Genomic DNA, 18,384 nt, shown 5'->3' with positions numbered 1-18,384 from the left:
CAATACTGTCTGATACACAGGGCAAACAGCCTCTGCACCCGTGTTTATTGCAGTGATTGATGGTTCAATCCCATCTCTTTCTCCAAGAGAGTATGCAGTGTTCTGTGGAAGCAGGTGTCTTTCCTACCCCCAGCCTTCCTCTGTGTGATGCCGCCTGGAAGTCTAGATGCAGCACACGTTCGCGCCCAATTTGTCTAGAGTGTAATTGTAATTGACTATTTATAACGTGCTTAATACCCAGAGGTTTCTAAGCGCGGACTGGGAATCGAACCTGTGTTGCTCCGTGTTGTCTTGCTTCCAAGGCGAGCATGTTACTCCTGAGCTACCCTGACGAGACATGTCACAGAGCCAATGGTTCTCTTGTTCACTCGAGTTTCCTGTGGTTCACCGAGATCAAGCCCTACAGATGAGTGGTGTATTAGCCAATTTTACTCAATCTATATTTGGTCTCAGATCTATCAATATTCTTATATCTGACCAAGATTTCTTTTGTCAATTTAAGGTTCATTTTTGACATATCGACTTGGGTAAATACTTAGAAAAGGTGGCAGGATTCCCTGTTTCTTGTGATCAGTCTATAGATGTGTCAGAGAAGGATAACCATGATGTTTTTCTGTAGTGGTGATCCAATCCCATGTTCTTAGTCGTTTCTTGGTGTGTTCTGGTCTTAATTGGAGTTTCTCCCTATTAGATCCTATTTCTTGTAGAAGACTCACATTCTTTAGTGAATACAAAAGGAGTTCTTTCACTGCGCCCATCATTATATGCATTCATAGAACACAAGACATCTCCATAGAGGGAGACATCTTCTGCTATTAAAATCCTGCGGTGTAAATTCAAGTAGTTCCACTCAACCCTTGATTCTAAGGGACTGGATACGCAATTCATGCCTAATAGCTGCTACTGGGACAGAGTTTGGAAGATTAAGCAGCTTCCTCCAGATTAAAGATTCCAAAACAGGCAACAGGCTCAAGGTTACATAATCATACACAACCATACAATAATTGTGGAATTATTTTACCTTGATAAGATTTTAGGGCAGGAAGTCATGAAAATGTACCATACTTCCTGTCCACTTTTTCATTTGGTTTATTAGCCCGATGGTTTTCTGCAGAAGATGCCCCCTTATGGATGCCATAAGAGGGTTTCACAGTAATTTGAAAGCCCAAATAAACCAATAATTCAACATTATCCAATTTATGGCCCTCACTCCACCAAGACAGGGGATTATTTTCCCTTTTCCATGTAAATCTAATCACCTTTGTCTTTAAAGGATTAATGTTGAGATTTTTTGTCACAGAATATACCCTCTAAAGCGTCAATTAATTTCTGAAGCCCCCTAGGTGTTTGGTCAAAAAGTAAACAATCATCGGCATAGGTGAGCCACGTTGGACAGTGATTATTAAGCTTGGGAGATGCAAAAGCAGACTGCTCCATTATCTTTCCCACATCGGCCACCTAGGGCCTCATCAGGAGCTCGGGGGTAGGGGAAAATGCGGTGGTAATGCTATTACCGCCGCATTTACTGCTCCGCCCAATCCAGAGTATGGCCCTACCTGGGTGCATTCACAAGCTTTGAGCTGGAGGTGAATGCGCTGGCAGTATGGGCATTCTCAGTGTTATTACCACCGGCGGTATTTGTGCTGCTGGTAATGGTGCCACCCATCCCCACTGGGTCCAGAGGACCCAATGGGAAATATGGATTTACTGCCTTACCGCTACTCAGGATGTGGTGCAAATTGCACCAGACTGAGTTGCGGTAAATCTAATTGCATTGGTGGTATCCCAGCGCAATTACTGCCAGGATACCGCCCAACATGTGAGGAGGCTGTTATAGATTAAAAAGACAAGGAGCAAGAATGCATCCCTGTCTAACCCCTAAGAGAGTTGGAATCACCCTTGTTGAATCTCCCTTAGCATTCAGCCTAACTCTAATATTTGAGTTCTCATGAAGAGCAATTAACAATCTTAGTAGCCCATCTGGGATGTCCCAACTAGCCAGCTTTCGCCATAAAAGATTTCTATTGACCAGCTTGAAGGCAGCCATTGGGTCAAAACTTGCCACATAAGTGGACTTAACTTTTCCACTGAGAGCTAGATTGTGTACATAACTCAGCAAAAGACCCCTCAGATTAGTGCTGTGGTACTTCCGGAAACCGGTCTGCCATCTCTGAATCCGGCCTTAGCTAGAGGACCAGGCCTCTAGATGTTTTAACAGCAAGGCCGCAAAGACCTTGCTGTCTGCATCTAGTGGTGAAATAGGCCTATAATTTCTAGGGTGATTCCTATCACCCCTCTTAAAGATAGGAATCAAATAGGCCATCTGCCAAGTAACCGGCAAAAGCCGCTCTTTTAAGATCTGGTGAAAATATATTCTTACAATCGTGGACCATGTGACTGGATCAATTTTAAACACCATATTTGCTAATCTATTAGGGCCCGGGGCTATATACTTGCTAATTCCTTTTATAATGTCCAGAAGTTCATCAAAGTCAATTGTTAACTGCCAAGAGTCCCCACTCTTCACCCTCACTATATATGGGTGCTCAACCAAGACCGGCTCCACCCCAAATTTTGCCTTGTAAAAGGTATCCCACTGTTGCTCGCCTATAGCGTTCAATTGAAAGTCTGACTGCATTCTCCCTAAATTATTAATAAGGCGCCAAAATGATGCGGTTTCCGACTTACAAAGAGATTCCAATATTAATTCTGCATCATTTTGAAGCAGCTGTGCCTTCCGCAGTCTAGACCAGTTTCGGTAAACTTGTCTAACCAACTTGATCTCTTTAACTTGGGACACAAGATCACCCTTATACTTATCTTTCATAGCCTCCATTTTCCTTCTCATGGCCTGTTTTTGCTCCACACAAGTATCAAACTGATGAAGATGTTTGGTGGGGCCTAATTTAGACTTTGCTTCGGCTGACATTAGTAATTCCTCGAAAAAAGGACCAAAACAATTCGAATTGAATGTGTCCATCTTCCAATCCAGGGTATTAGAGGCCAACATTCCTGACGCCTTATTATTAATAAACTAAACCTTATGATGGTTCCATGTTATTCTGTTGGCCCCCTGACTGACAATTACTAAGGGCAATGTATGTCCTATAGCTTTGCCAACAGAAATATCAAACTTGGCAACAATCATGTCGTGGTCACTCCACGCACAAGGAGTCACGTGAAAATTAGTGCACACATGGAAATAATCCTTGTCTACAAACATGTAGTTGAAAACTGACTGTTTCAGACTCCTTGCCCATGTTGTCTGACTTGGAAGAGTCCCCATAACTGAACCATTCAGCCTATGCAGGCCCAGTGATTACAGATTTTCCAACCACCTCTTCCCGTTTTTAGATTTCACCACAGAAAGGTTATGCCCCACCTCGACACACACATGCAAGCCTCAAAAAAGCAAAATGATTTCAGAACACCAGACAAGATTATACAGCAATCCAACCAAATAGATCACCAGTTCCGTATATAATCTGCCACTTCTGTCAAAATGGTATCCAAGCTACACAATAAGGAATGCCTATAAATGTTAATTTATAAAACCCTAGTTCTCATACCACTATTCATTGTATTTATTTCAATGGTAGCATGTTTTATGTTTTTTTCCTAGATTGTTGGGTGCTTTGAAGCCTGTGTATCAAGGAAATGAATCCAGGTTGCTACAGGGACCAATTTCTAATTAGGTCCCATAGGCCAACGCCTAGGTTTGCCAGCTGAGGGCATTACACGCTGAATTACATTGTGATGCTGTGGCTGCACAGGTTTCCTTCTTATTGGAGGCAGGCAGAGAAGCGAGGAGCATGCTGAGACATTTTGGATGAGGAAAGCTCCACTAAAGTGCTTTCAGGACATCAGGTGCTTGAGGGATACAATTGTCCTTAGCTACCATCATAGGAGCTGATTGGTGGCATTTAATGGAATGTGTCCAGGAGCAGAAGCAGTAGCAAATCTACATACAGGAGAAGGGCAGCAGAAGGGGAACCACCAGGGTGAGAGTTGGGTATGTGATGAGCACATAGGAGCAGGGGTTGCACTGTGCCCCCCACCTCTTCACCGGATGCACCATCATGTGGTGAGTTTCTGTTTGGTATGGGCAACTGATTGCTGTAGAAAGTTGGCTAGTGGGAATTCATTAGGCACCCAGAGACTGTCAATACCGAAACGATGTCCTCCGCTCAATGCCTCATTTCTTTACATTACAGGGAAACAGCATCACTCGAGGCCCAGAAAACCCAGGACAGTCAGGTTGATATTGATGCCCGGGAAGTCCGAGGTCTCGCTGATGTCATCGGTAAGTTGAAATCAATTCGTCAAGAATTTGATTAGCGCTTGTAATCTTTCAAAGGTGAGAGCCCATGAGTGTGAACCCTTTCCATGGTTATTCATTTGATTTCTAAACAATCTCCTCAGCACTGTATCATTTTGCAAATAAATCAGTATTCTTGTAGAGCGGGAATTTGGAGGGTTAAGTGACTCGGGCAGTCTTTTGTGAAAGTGTCAAACATATGCAAGCAGGAAGGAAGAGGTTCAGAGCACTTCAGCAACCTAACCAACCCAATCCTGGTAAATCGGTAGTATTAGAGCAGTGTTATCCACAGGCCTTTGATGGTAGTTGTACTTTTGTTCATTTTGCTGTTTACCCACAGTCCTTGCTTTTGTCTACTTTGGAAGAAAGAAGTACTGAATACTGAGGATAGCTCAGGGGCAACGCATTTGTCTTAGAATCAAGACAACCCAGAGCCCGTGCTTGGAGACTGGCCTCTGGTATTAACGGGACTAGAACCTGTGCTTATTTCGTTTTGACAGATGCTACTACTGGTCAATTCTCCAGCAAACTAGTCCACACCGTTCTTGGTCTCCTGCACTCTAAACTCCTGTCCAGCTCATGGAATTCTTAAACTAACACTGTTAAAATGTGGAACTTCTCCATGGCTAATTTTTAGATCTACCATCCCAATTGAATTATCATTACACTGGACTTCCTTTCCATCACACAATCACTCTGAGGTCTCACTGCTCCCACAGACCCTTTTTATTTCCTTGGTACCACCGGCCCCTTCCCTTCTCTTACCTGGCTGTACAAGGGTCGGGTTGCGAGGGTCATCCTGCAGCGGTCAAAATTAAGGTTGAACAAGCTGGAGCTAAAAGCAGCTCCTGGGTATCCAACATGAATCAGTGCCCAGAAAGATACCACTGGGGAACTAGGAGCTAAAAGCAGCTCCTGGGTATCCAGCATGAACCAGTGACCAGAAAGATACCACTGGGGAACTAGGAGCTAACAGCAGCTCCTGGGTCTCCAACATGAACCAGTGACCAGAAAGATACTACTGGGGAATGAGAAGCTAGTACACAACATTCTCGCAAATCCAACATCCACGTAAGATGCAAATATATAATTTTGTCCATTATTTATGACCTCTACTGCTTTAATGTCATATAGATGTGTCATAATGTTTATTTATACATGGTCTGAAATGTACAGTTACATTAGCATCAGCTGGCCTGGAGTGCTAAAAGAAGCCCCTGGTAGCTCTGGGTTTCAAGCGAACCAGGCTCTCCTAGTCTACAAGCAGGAGCTAAATAGCTCCCCCCAATTTCGAACCCTGTCCTGTGCTTACCTAATCAATTGGATAAGACACAACACCCTTCAGCAAGGCAGGAGTAGTGTGAGTAGTGTGATGAGGGAGGGGGTCCTGTGTAATGGGGATTACCATATGTAATCTAGGCATTACCCCTGGAACTCATGCCTCATCACATCCCTCACTCTGAGGAAACACGAAGGATAATTTGTTGCATGGTAACACCAACACAGCCCAATGTATGCATGCATATTTATTAAGACTAAACGTGATAATAAAGTGCACATTTCGTCTAACAGAAGCAGGTTCCGATAGACCAACCATAGCTCTGCTAAGAGAGGCACAGCATCACCTCACTGATGCTGCCCAACAAGGCTGAAACATGTGTCTGCGGTTGCTGATGGTACTCTTGTTCATTTCAGTGCTGCACTGTGCTTGAGGGTGGGACCAGACTGATATGAGATTGGCTATTTCTCCTCTGTAAAAGGTGACGCAAGCTAAAATGTGGTTGTTATTTGGGCCATGTTCGGTCTCGTTGGAGAGGCTCCCAGACTTGTGTAGGTCCACTTGGCAATGTGACATATATGTGTGAAGCGATTCCCCTGTGGCGGCACAACAGATATCCACCAAAGGACCTCCATAGCGTCTGCCCAGCAAGCTGATACATTCTGAGTAGATCGCCCCTGCACAATGGAAGGAATCTGCACCCGCTTAATCCCTCGTCCATGACAATCAACAATATGCTACACCTGCTCAGGGAAAACCCCAAACTTTAAAAGCCCCTTCCCAAATGATGACATTTAATCACTGCCTTTAGTTATCTCCAAGTAGCTTAACACAGCTTATTTCACAACCAATGTGTAAAATGTCTGTCCTCCTTCAATAACTGGGGTTGGGCACAGATCTGGTACTACCACCCCCTTTTCTAAATGAAATGAGGAGCCAATCTGAGGCAGGTTACCTGGTCTGGTGTACAAGACCAAAACATGCAGTCTAACAAGAGGTTAGGGACAATGGTAAACCAGTGCCCTGGCATCACCCAACCTTCATAAACAAGAACAGGCTACGGAAAATAGAATTTAACAGTAAAGACGGCATATTAATGGGACATGCTTCAAATCCTCAAACGGAGAACCCTGCAAAGCCCTTAACACAAGAAGAAGACACCAAGGGGCAGATGTACAGGGCACAACACCTTGAGCAACCTGCGTATTAGGGGTTCTAACACAGACAGCCCACCAAAGGATTACCCAAAAGCCATAATGGTGGAACACTGAACACATAATGTGGATATAGCCAGACCTTTATGAAAGCCACTCAGTAGAAACTCCAAAATTAGAGGGTCACAATCCAAAACATAACGCACCTAAAAAAAATATTTAAAATTAAACTCAGTGATGGGAATAATTCCTCTTGGATAGGCGCCTGGAATTCTGAACTGCTCCAGCTGCTCTGTCTGATAACCCCAATTTGATAAGTCCCTCTTTTTTAACAGCTAGGTTCAACTGGACCAACATCTGAACAGGTAAACCAGGGGGGCTTGAACAGATTCAAGAACACACTCCACAAACCAAACATCTTGTCCAAACGGCAGTGTCAAAATTAAATCTGCCATTTCCTGCTGAAATGTTACCAGAACCTGAGCAATTCGGGGAATGGGAGAAAATGCAGTAGTAGGCTGTCTTGGCAGTGGATTGTGAGGCCAGATGTTACGGATGTTGACTTCAAAAGCCTTCCACCATCCTGTTCACCTTTGTAGCAGACAAGTCCAATGTGGGAGAGACAATCTGTCTGCAAATCTGCTGGAACGCTGCCTCCATCAGTGTGTACTCTTGAGATGACAGAAAGCTTTGGTGTAACCTGTCTGCCTAGATCGAGGATTCCCTGGATGGGCACTGCAGAGTTTGCTAGCAAATGCTTCTCCGCCCACTTCATTGGTCTGGCGATAGCTCTTGGAGGGATTCCATACATGTCCCACTACATCTGTTGCCATTAGTACTGTATTGTCTGTTCTTATCACTCGCTGAGGAACTATGTCCATGCTATCAATGGTAACAAAATCACTTGGCGCTCCTTATTTGATGCTTGAGGAATCTCTAGGCTTTTCCAACGCACTGGACTCTCTCTACTTCTCCATGCTGCACCCCATCCAGTCTCACTTGCATCCACAGTCACTAATACTTGCGGGATTGGGTTCAGAAGAAATTCTATTTCCAGGTGATATGGTGTCATCCACCATTCCAGTATCATAAGTGAAACCAGGCCAACGTAGTATGCTGACTGGGGATCACAGTTCTGCAACATCTGGGGCTCATGGAGCACTGCTGCAGCCATCGATCCCTGTACCATCAAAAAAGCTCTTGCAGATTGTGAGTTTTTTAGAAGAAGACTTGAAAATCTGTCTCTGTTCAATAGTCTTGCCTGGGCAAGGAAAGACTGCACCATTCTCTTTGATGAATTGTGCCCTGTGACGAGTCCAGGGAATTTGTCCTTTCGCCCAAAGAGGGAGCTACCCCTTCTGGGACTAGGGAGGTGAGCGTGTTACGCGTAACACCCCTTGTGGGACAGGGCAAGCAGGATCTCAGTGGGGGTGAACACCTCCCTTGAAAGCAGAATCCAAAATGTTTGTTGGTTATATGGAATCATATGGAGTGAATCGTATAATAATGTCCAGGGCCCTTTAAAAATGAATGGTCTGCTTTCTGAGCCAAATCTGTTAAATTCCATGCTTGAAGAGCAGAACCAATGGCGTCTCCTCTCCTGTTCCAGGGAGGGACATAGGGGAGCTGAGATCCATGCAGAGAGAGTGAGAGCCAGTCTGAGGGCGCAAAGAGGAAGCCTGCGCTGGAGGTGAGCGTATAGGAGAGGTCTGATCCTCAAGGCAGAGCAATGCAGTTGGTGTGGTGGGCGGAGGAAATACAGAGCCCACAGAACGCTGCCAAACCCGGAAGGCAGAAACACTGCCAAGCTCAGGACTGCTGGGCAAACGAGAGATTGAGCCACCATAGACACTGCACACCAGCGTGCAGCAGCTCCAACGCCAAAGTCCTGTCAGTTACATGCAGGAGGAACTGCAGCAGAAGACCCGAACACAAAGCCATTGGCACCATGGTTCCACAGCAACCAGAGAAGCCGCCTCCCCTGATAAGCACCGCTGCCGAGAACCAGGTACACGGCTGATAGAGAGGAGCAGGAAGAGGGCGATGGGAAACTGTAATACCCCACGAGGGGGTGAGAGCAATACGAGATCTGCACGGGCCTGAGAGGCCAGATAGACCACAAGGGGCTGAAATACAAAGTATCCTATGATGGGTTGAAAGCAGCAAGAAAACCAGATGGCCAGAGAGTCCCAATTGCCCATGTTGGTCTGAGACACAAAATGCACCCGAGGGGGTGAAAGCAACATGAAACTCCCACAGTCTTAGAGGTCTGCTTGCCCCCACAGGGCAAAAAACAAGGTACCCCATGAAGGTATGAGTACAGTACCAAACCGATACAGGCTGAAGAGCCAGAAGGCCCATGCGGGGCCAAGAGATGCAATAACCCAGTGGAATCTGAAACCTGGAGGTGTAATTGTAATTGTTTATTTATACAGCGCTTATACACAAGTGGAGTGCTTCAAAGCTCTACAAGGTGGGAAAGGAGCAAGGGAATACAGTAATCATTCTTAGGGCTTGAGGTTTAACAATGATCTAAACAAAAAATGACTAACGTACTAAGCCCAACAGCATTTCTCGTAGTACAAGTGCATGAGTTGTTACAATTGCATTCAAGCTAAGGAGGGGGACAGGACAAAGTGAACGTACTAGTTCTAGTATATTTAGGTCAAGCATGTGTACAGATGGGCGGTCAAGGAAGGCGGAAGGGGGTGGGGGACAAGTGCGCCCAGTCCATCAGGGCGCTGGGTTAAGTGCAGAGAGGTTGCCCTTCTTATTGAACGTAGGCTGAAAGTGCAGTAGTGCTGAACATAGTGCAGAGGCACGGAGGCAAGTGCAAAGACTGGTGGGGGAGCCTGGGACCTGTAAGGTTTTGTAGGTGAACCAGACAACCAGTCAGGAAAAAACTGAATAGAGTTAGGAAGAGAAGGAGGAAGGAGGCTGGAGAGAAGGAGAGTAGGTTAGCAGGGAAGAGCGAGAAAGAAAGAGGAGGAGAAGGCGAAGGTCCTGAACAGTTTCTGGAACTTAAGGTGCTCCGGCTCAAGACTGAGAGAGGCAGAGAGGAAGGGACACTGTTTCAACGTGAATGTATCTTCTGAACGACTAAGCATACACTCCCTATAGACTGGGTCTTCTTTCTCATTCTGATACATTTTCCAAAGGGAGGCACCTGCAGAGGATAAGGATCTAACCCCAAATCTGTATTTGGATAAACGGCTCACCCACACAAGAGACCAAGACACTGATTCTAAACAAAAGTCTAGCGTCTGTTGTATGAAACAAATTGCTGGTTTCCAGGACCAGGTACTCCAAATGAAGAACCAAACCTTTGAATTGACAAGGATATTTGTGTGGGGGTCTGGAGTCCCTTATTCTCGAAAAACAAAAAGGATAAAAGACTTATTTTGAACTGTACCAGCCTTAAAGAAAAGCAAGAACCAAAGACACAAATGTGGGGTGTCAGGGACGAGCCACCACAAGCCAAGAAATGGGGAAGTAAAATTTTCCTAGGATAAGTTTGTTTCCTTTATTATTGGTGGTAGGGTTATATACTTGGGAAGATTAGGTTCGGACAGAGGACTGAGTTTCTGTAAGCCATCCTGACAAGCACCAGTTTCTTATTTTTATCAAGATTAGGGAAACCCATCATAATAGTTGCAGGCATATGTGAGGCATTCTTTCCTTTAATAAAAGTTCTAAGTTTGAACCATATCTTCTTGTCCATCTCCTGTATCTAACTCGCCACAGCCCCTATTAAGTTATGATCCTGACAAGCGTTCAGGACAGGCTTTGAAAGATGTATCAAAAATTCCAACTGTTGCAGGAACTGACATGTGATCTTCTGTCTTTCTCCATTTTCTCCTTGGACTCAGAATGGATGAACCAATCATCCAGATAGGGTTGAACTTGTATCCCCTATTAATGCAGTAATCTCATGATAAGGGGCACCATTGATGGGCTGAAGTAAGTCTGAAAGGCAGCACCGTAAACTGAAACTGCACATCGGCAACAGTGAATTAGAGGCATTTCTGGTGATCTGTGGCTATCGAGATGTGATTGCATACATCCTGGAGAGCAATGCAAATCATAAAATTACCTCGATTCACCAATGGAATATTAATTGCATGGCCTCCATCTTGAATGTCAGGGTGTTTATCCATTGATTGAGCGTCTTCAGATTCCGAATAATGGGACGTGGTGGGTGGTGAGCAAGATGACCTCTTAGAAGAAGAGCTTTGGTGAAATCCCTATGCCTGTGGGCGCTGTTGAGAAATGATTGCGACTTGAAACAGTTGTAGGTACCATCTGTCAACAAGACAGTGTTGTGCTTATTCTGGAGAGCCAGAGTTTGGGTAATACCTCTGGAGTATTGATGCAGCATGTTTGGTGGATGGGGTGAGGAGAAGCCCATGGACTGTCTTCAGGATGACCACTGGGGGGCTCCTTTATTTGACTGTGATGGACAGAGGGTGAACAGGAATGCCTAGACTGCCCGCCCCACCCCACCCCCCTTCCCTCTGCCAGGTACTGGGAAGGGACACTGGCAAGATCAAGCTCCCACGTTGTGATGGTGACCAGAGGGCTCATTGACATGGGCGTTCCATGTCTAAGTGGCAGATGGAACCCTGGCGCTCATCAGAATCCAAGTCCTATTGCTTCTGGCACTTCAATCTATGGTAAGATACTTGCTCTAGGGCCAGTTACATGGTGGCACCGCACTGACTCCAACCACATTGTTTTCGTTGTTCAAGCTGGCTTCTGTTAAACCCGAAGCAGTGTACCCTTTTTTTATGAGGATCCGAAAGGCCTTGTGCAGGTCGTGGAGGTATGTGATTTATCAGACTTGGGCAACCTACCCCCACTTTATCTGAATTTCCAATGCCTGACACAACTCGGGTAGATAATCCCTCTGTCCCAGATGGGTAAGAAAAAGGGCACTGGTAAAGAAATACTGGGATATATGGCAGCGGAAACATAAGGCAGTTTTGCCAGTATCCCTCCGGAATTACTTGCAGGATACCGGCAAAACTGTAATGAGGTCCCTTATCTCAGTTTTGGCATCAAATCAGCTCCTCTCACAGCTCATCAATGGTGAACCTAAGTAAGCCCAGCATACCACAGGTAATGACTTGCCCAAGTAAGTCTCCTGCAAAAAAGAAATCTGAAATGCCCATAGGTCCGTTAACAAAGCAGGACCCCCTTCCAAATATGGCCAATCTGAAGGAGGGCATTGGGCAAACAGTTGCAGAAGAAATCCAAACCGCTTCAAAAGGTTATATGTTTCGAGGGGATAGCTTAGGGGCAACGTGCTTGCCTTGAAAGCAAGACCACACGGAGCAACACAGGTTCGATCCCCGGGTCCGCACTTAGAAACCTCTGGGTATTATGCGCGTTATAAATAACCTATCATATCATATCATATGTGACCTTATTGACCACAAAAATAGAGTGGTACATGACAGAGTGGACAAAACATTGAAAACCACTGAATTTATTTTTGTTTTTTATTTGGAAGGTCACTCCCCAAAGCCCCCTTTTTTTTGCACCCTTTAAAAGCCACCCAACCCCATCCTGACCCATTTTAACCCCTTACCCCACTATCCTTTACATATTTACTTAAACATGTCAGTGTTTTTCAGTGTTATTTCCACTCTTTTATTTACAACTTTGCTTTGTTTCAGATAAAATGACTGTATACCCTACGAAATTGATAAACTTAACGATAAACATAAACTTGGGTGATCTATAGCAGAAATCTACCGTTAGCCGGCTCTGATACCGCTCCGACCAAATTGGGAGATGTTCCTTTACAGTGGCTAGCGTATGCTGATTATGTGGCACTGTTAGACTACACGCCTAAGGGTTTACAGTATTCATTAAACTCTTTCAGTAAACTAAAATGATGATTTTTAGACCTAAATTGCCATCTATTGGGATGGGTTCTGAACCATGAAATGGTGGAGGTGCTTCTCTTGTACCCATTTTAGGAATTGTAATTGATTCATCCCTTAATTGGAAGGAGCATTTGGAGAAGATTCAGCATTTCTGTGGGGGATATCCATTGCTACCATAGTTAAGCTTTACTTGACCAAGGTCTTGCCTTTAATATTATATATCATTATATGGTTTGGAAATGTGGGTTTTAGACTTAATTAGTGAATTGGAGACGTTGGAAGGGAGTGTCCATTGAAGGCTGTTAAGGCTCTGACACTCTTCACCAGTAGAATATCTCTGTCTGGAAATTGATCTTAAAAGCTGACGGGCTAACTATTCACTGCAATGTTTGCCTCTTTACTGGAAAGTTAATGATGCCAAGCCGAAAGGCCTTCTGTGACGTATTAATAAAGCCGCTGAATCCCAGGAAACCTATATAAAGAAAAATCTTATTTTATCTATTGCTAAATGCTTTGTTTGAGCACTGGGCTAAATGGATGCCAGGGAGGAGAGGTTTTTAAGAATGTAATTTGCCTTGTTCAAAGCTAAGGTTCGTCACATCCTGTTTAGTCACTGCACAGAACAAACTTTAATAGATCTGGCATCCAAGAGTCTCTCATGTGAATGTGTCCAATACATAGTAGCCGAGACTTCTATACCAAGGTATATTCAGGCCTACTTGGGGAATTACTCTCTGTGGGTGTAACTGAAATCGCCTAAACCCTTGTAAATCTCAGAGGACGATATATGTGGCAGCCTCTTCAGAGACCTTTTATGGATGCATAAAAAGATAGGCATCTCACAGTGTACAAGCTCCTAGTTTGGAAAACCACAGTGCTTATCCGGCATGGGCTTCGTGTTAGGAGGGGGCTTACGATCTTCCTGGGTCTGCTGGCCCCGTAATATGAGGATCCCTAGTTCACTCATTCCTACTAAAATAATTATTTTAAAGAATGGCGAAAGGGAGACTGCAAGTTCACTGTTCACTCATTTTCAGATGTAGTATTCATATCTTTTGTCCAATGTAAAGAGATATTTGTGATGGGGGAAAAGGACATTTGTCACTATTTCCAGTTAAGATAATGGCTTCATCAAAGGGAAATAGGCCAATAGGTGGTTCGCTAACCCGCTATTTCTGAGCGATTGATCCTTTCAGCTCTGGAAATTAGGGGATTATTTTTTGGAATATATAAAATGTTGAGTGGTGTCATTCCAGTGTCTGTGCTCATGCATGTTAAAGCCTGGCATAGGGACCTGGATGGGGAGATAAATGTTGATTCCTGGAGATCGATCATGAGGAGGGCCAACACTTGTTCAGTATGTGCCAAAAAAAAAGGCCAAGCCTTTCAAATGGTTTATGGATGGTACTTGGTTCCATACCGGATTTCAAAGTTTCGCTGGGGAAGTCATATATTATGGCAGTGTCCAACACTGAAGATGTTTTGGACCTCCATCCTTCAGGAAATAAACTCCATTAGTGGGGTTCAGTATCTAAGGACCCAGTGGTAGGCCTGCTAGATCAAGCAGTTAGTTGGAATATCCCCAGAAATAGGAGCTAAATAACTTCTAGCAGAGAGACTTCTTATAGCAGGACTCTGGAGGTCCGATAGAATCAAGGTCACAAACAAATGGTACTCTTAAAATGTTGTAAATTTTTATCAACAAAATTATATCACTTTTGATCAAAAACAAATTACTCAGGTTCTTTGTCATCTGGAAGAACTTTCTCGAGTATGTAAACAAATGTAATAAAGATGTTACGTGCCCCACCCGAATAAGAGGCTTGGGTCTCATGAATTTCTAAACAGATCCCAGCGTTGTAGGGGTAAACCTGCTTAGGTGGGAAGCATGGTTTGAGCTGAGCAGGGTTTGTAAGGTTTGAATGCCTGTATACGTGGTTTCCCCATTAAGTCCCTTGGGGAAATGCACATGGGTGTTGTTACATTTGTCTTAATGGATTCCCTTCTTGCTGTGTTTTCATATGTTCCTCTTCTTGGAGCAGTGTATGTTTTTGTGTGAAATGTCTCAACCTAAATTTTAATTGTTACAATATTGAAAACCAATAAAAAGATTTTGATACCAAACAAATGTGAATCATCCTGTGTATTCTGGAACCAAGAAGACTGAAGAATAAACTCCTTTTTGTTGGTCCTTTGCATCCACTGGGACATTGCCTTCTTTGATAGAAGCTTCTGGATACAAAGAACGAATTCCTCGGACTTCTCCCTCTGTTTTGCCATTTGAGTGGTTCTTACTCCTGCCCAGTACTTTATTTGTAAAACATAATAAGTTGCAATGCCCAAATACTTTTTTAGAACTCATGTGACTCTGAGAATGGCCAGTTCCACACCACTGCTGCCACCACCCATAGCTGCGCCCCACAGTGTCGACATATTTGGAGTCACACTACAGCTCTTACCTGCTCTTGGTGGCTGATGGACGCAGTGACTATCACAACTTCATAATTAAAGTGAGTCTGACAAATAAGTACAGGGGCTCAAACATAAGTGCCAGGGCTGAGCCCTGGCAAGCACCCTCACAAAATAAGCACTGCTTCTGCCTCTCGATGAATAAAAGAAAACTCCAGCTTGTTGCCATGGGCCATTATGTTGCATGCCCATTTGTCCTTTATTAAAGCCCTCCAAGTTGATATGAGGTGGGGCAGGCACTTTCCAACTGGAATCTTGTATATCTTTCAACAGTAATTAGGAATTATCTGGTCTGGAAGCATTGGACATGGAGGGAGCCAGTTTGGACAACCCCCAGTCCCCATTGAAAAAGACCCTCCTCTGTCCCGGATAGGCCTGGAAGAGACTTTCCTGACTGTATTTGGTTTTTCTTGCAAGGAATACGAATATTTCCAATCCATGTATATCTTCATGACGGGGCTGTTCAGTTCTCAGCCAGAGAGCATTTCTCCTTTAAATGGTATGTGGGGGATCGTATTAGTCAGACAGGCATCCGTCATCCACTCTCTAATATATTTGCTTCTCATGGGAGCTACTGAACAACTTCCTATTAATGCTGCCACTGAAATCGAATCCATGGAGGTGTCAGACATGAGCTGGACCTGCTTCTCTGTAATGGCTAACATCTCACTACAATCATCTCCTACCTCTAGTTATGATATAGTGACTGGAAATCCTTCAATGTAGATTACGACATGTATATACCAGCACGTAAGGTCACATTAGAATCTGTATAAGATTTCTTTTCCGCTGCATCTACTTTTCTGACTACCCCATCTCTGGATGCCATACCCTTTGCTGCTATTGAAGCCTTGCCTGCAAGGTTGGAGATCACGGAATGCACTTTCACATTCTGTGGGAGCATGGTATCAATGACCTGTACCCAATCCCAATACATGACATGTACTTCAGTGTGATGTCCTTCTCCTGGTCTAGCCATTCTCTGTTAATGGGCCTTTGACTGGTTTGCAAAACCCCTCTTGCCTGGTGTGGTTTCATATCTGCTAAGTCAGTCATTTTGACCCTCTTCATCAGCTGGCTCAACAGGAAATTCCAGATTATACCCGACCTGTGTCTACACCGCTGGTCTTTTTTCCTTAGATATGTACCTTCTATAGGTTTGATGATCGCCCTCCTTTTCATAGTGGCGTACCCTCTTGTTCTCTTCTTTCTAGTCCAAAGCCACTGCCCCTCCAGTAACAAATTCCTACTTCCTTTTTGGTAACCCTGGGAAAGGTGGGTACCTGGCTTGACTGACCCCCACATCATCTCTCCCTTGGGAATCCTTTACTGGGATCTTTCCAGGAGTGGGATCCGGTATAGTGGTGTCTAAGTCTGGGATAACTTTGTTCTTTAAATCTGCTTTTCTGATCTTGTGCAGATCTGCTGTGGTCCTTTCTGTTCATATCTCTGCGTCTTCCCTTGAGCTAGTGCAGTCACTATGAGAATGCACAGACTGAACTGACTCCTCTGATCACCGCATGCTAAGTAGGGAAAGCACACTTCACTGTCTTTGTGAAACAGAACTCTCTCACCAAGCGTTTCTTCATACAGGGATGTCCTAGTCCAACCTCCCCGTCCCCCTTAAATTAAACTGTGACATCAGACTGTGCCAGATGACACAGAGAGCATCGACATTGAATTACTTGCTGCTATTCTAGCAGAAAAAGATCCCTTAATCACACCAAAGATATTCTGGCATCTTTGGTGGGGCAAAATCCTGACATGGGCCAATCTGTGGGAGTTTGCAGAATTTGGAAATAGCAAGTACTATAGTGCCCCTGCCCCTTATTCGGTCAGGTAAGACTTGGGGAGGGTCTAGCTATGCCATGGATAGAATTGAATAGGGGGGTTCTGTGCGAGCGGTGATGCCTCGTATAGTGTTGGATGTGACACGGTCAGAGGGTTAAGGTGTCATGTTTGGGACGGAGGCTGGGAGAGCAGATATTACGGCTGCATTAACAATAAAGTCACCATACACCACCATCCTTCCCCTGCAGTGCCCGAGCGCAGTGACCGTAACATCATTCAGCATGTGGCAGATCGCAGGCGAGCACGCCACGAGGCCACCATTGACAACTTACAGAGAGAACTGGTTCGCATCAGTAAGGTAAGATACATCACCAGAATTATTAGGCCCAGAATATCACTTATAGTCGTTTACTCACCCAAAAAATGAATAATTTGTTTGTATTTAATTTCAGGAAATGGAACCCTCTGTGTTGAAGGCAGGGAATGAACTGCAAAAGAAACTGGACTTATCTGAACAACAGAGCCAGCTTCGGTTCCAAAAGATTGAAGGCAACGCAGATCTGTCAGCCTTGTTGATGAAAGTAAGTTCCACTACCAGTTGGGCTTGCCCTCTGTCCGGGGCCAGTTCTAGGATAACACAAGTCTAGACGGTAGCCCAGGGATCTACCAGAAAAGGAACAGCATGTTGCTAGCATAAATAACAAATATTGACCTTTTTCCTGTGGGGGAGGTATTTGTATTTTTGAGATGTATTAAGTGCTTTCGCTGAGGCACTGCACATTGAATATGGCTGACAAAATATGACAGGATGAATCCAATCACAAACAGGATGCGGATGGGTTAAAAAAGTGAGGAGAGAATTTGGGCCTTAAGGCGGGAACGAAATATATGAAGAGAGGGAGAAGCACGGTTATGAGGTGGCCATGAATTCCAGTATTTGGGGTCTAGCAGAGAAAAGGAACAGAACCGTGAAGGGGCAAAAGGCGGTGGGGAGAGCAGAGAAGATGGAGATACTGGGAGCTGAGGGAACATGAGGATTAATAGAGTGAGACAAGAGAGGCAAGATAGGGGGTTGTGGGGACAAGCCATGATAACACTTAAAAATGATACAGATAAAGTGAAATAAAAGATGAGTAATAGGGGAGAAAAGAGACTGGGCAATAGAAAAGTGAGGGGAGAGTGAGAAAAGAAGCCGAATTAAAGACCGAATGTAGAGGAGTATGGTGGGAAGAAGTAAGAGTGAAGAACAGAACAATAGTCAAGACGTAAGAGACTAGAAGAAACAGTTTAGCAGTATGGAAGGATAGAAAGGGCAGTGCCTTGCGAATATTAAAAAGAAGGAAACTACAAATATGGGCAGTCAGAGAGATGTGGGATGCAAAGTTTAAAGAAGAGTCAAAAGTAACACAAAGGTTGCGGGCAAACAGAGAAAATGGGAGGACTGAGGTGCAGAAAAGGAGACCGCAGGGGGAGAGAGAAGTG

At 44.5% G+C, this 18,384-nt stretch overlaps 1 protein-coding gene across 1 annotated transcript in view; it reads left to right on the top strand.

Moving 5' to 3' along the window:
• Positions 1-18,384, top strand: part of CCDC180 (coiled-coil domain containing 180) — a 728,974-nt gene that overhangs the window by 125,050 nt on the left and 585,540 nt on the right. The window contains exons 4-6 of the mRNA XM_069609330.1: positions 4,215-4,303; positions 17,151-17,260; positions 17,355-17,483. Coding sequence (XP_069465431.1) covers positions 4,215-4,303; positions 17,151-17,260; positions 17,355-17,483 — 328 coding nt within the window. The remainder of the gene's footprint in view (positions 1-4,214; positions 4,304-17,150; positions 17,261-17,354; positions 17,484-18,384) is intronic.

Source organism: Ambystoma mexicanum, chromosome 8, assembly GCF_040938575.1.
Source record: "Ambystoma mexicanum isolate Mex_15411 chromosome 8, UKY_AmexF1_1, whole genome shotgun sequence".
Taxonomy (NCBI): domain Eukaryota; kingdom Metazoa; phylum Chordata; class Amphibia; order Caudata; family Ambystomatidae; genus Ambystoma; species Ambystoma mexicanum.
This window is presented reverse-complemented; position numbering and strand designations above follow the sequence as displayed.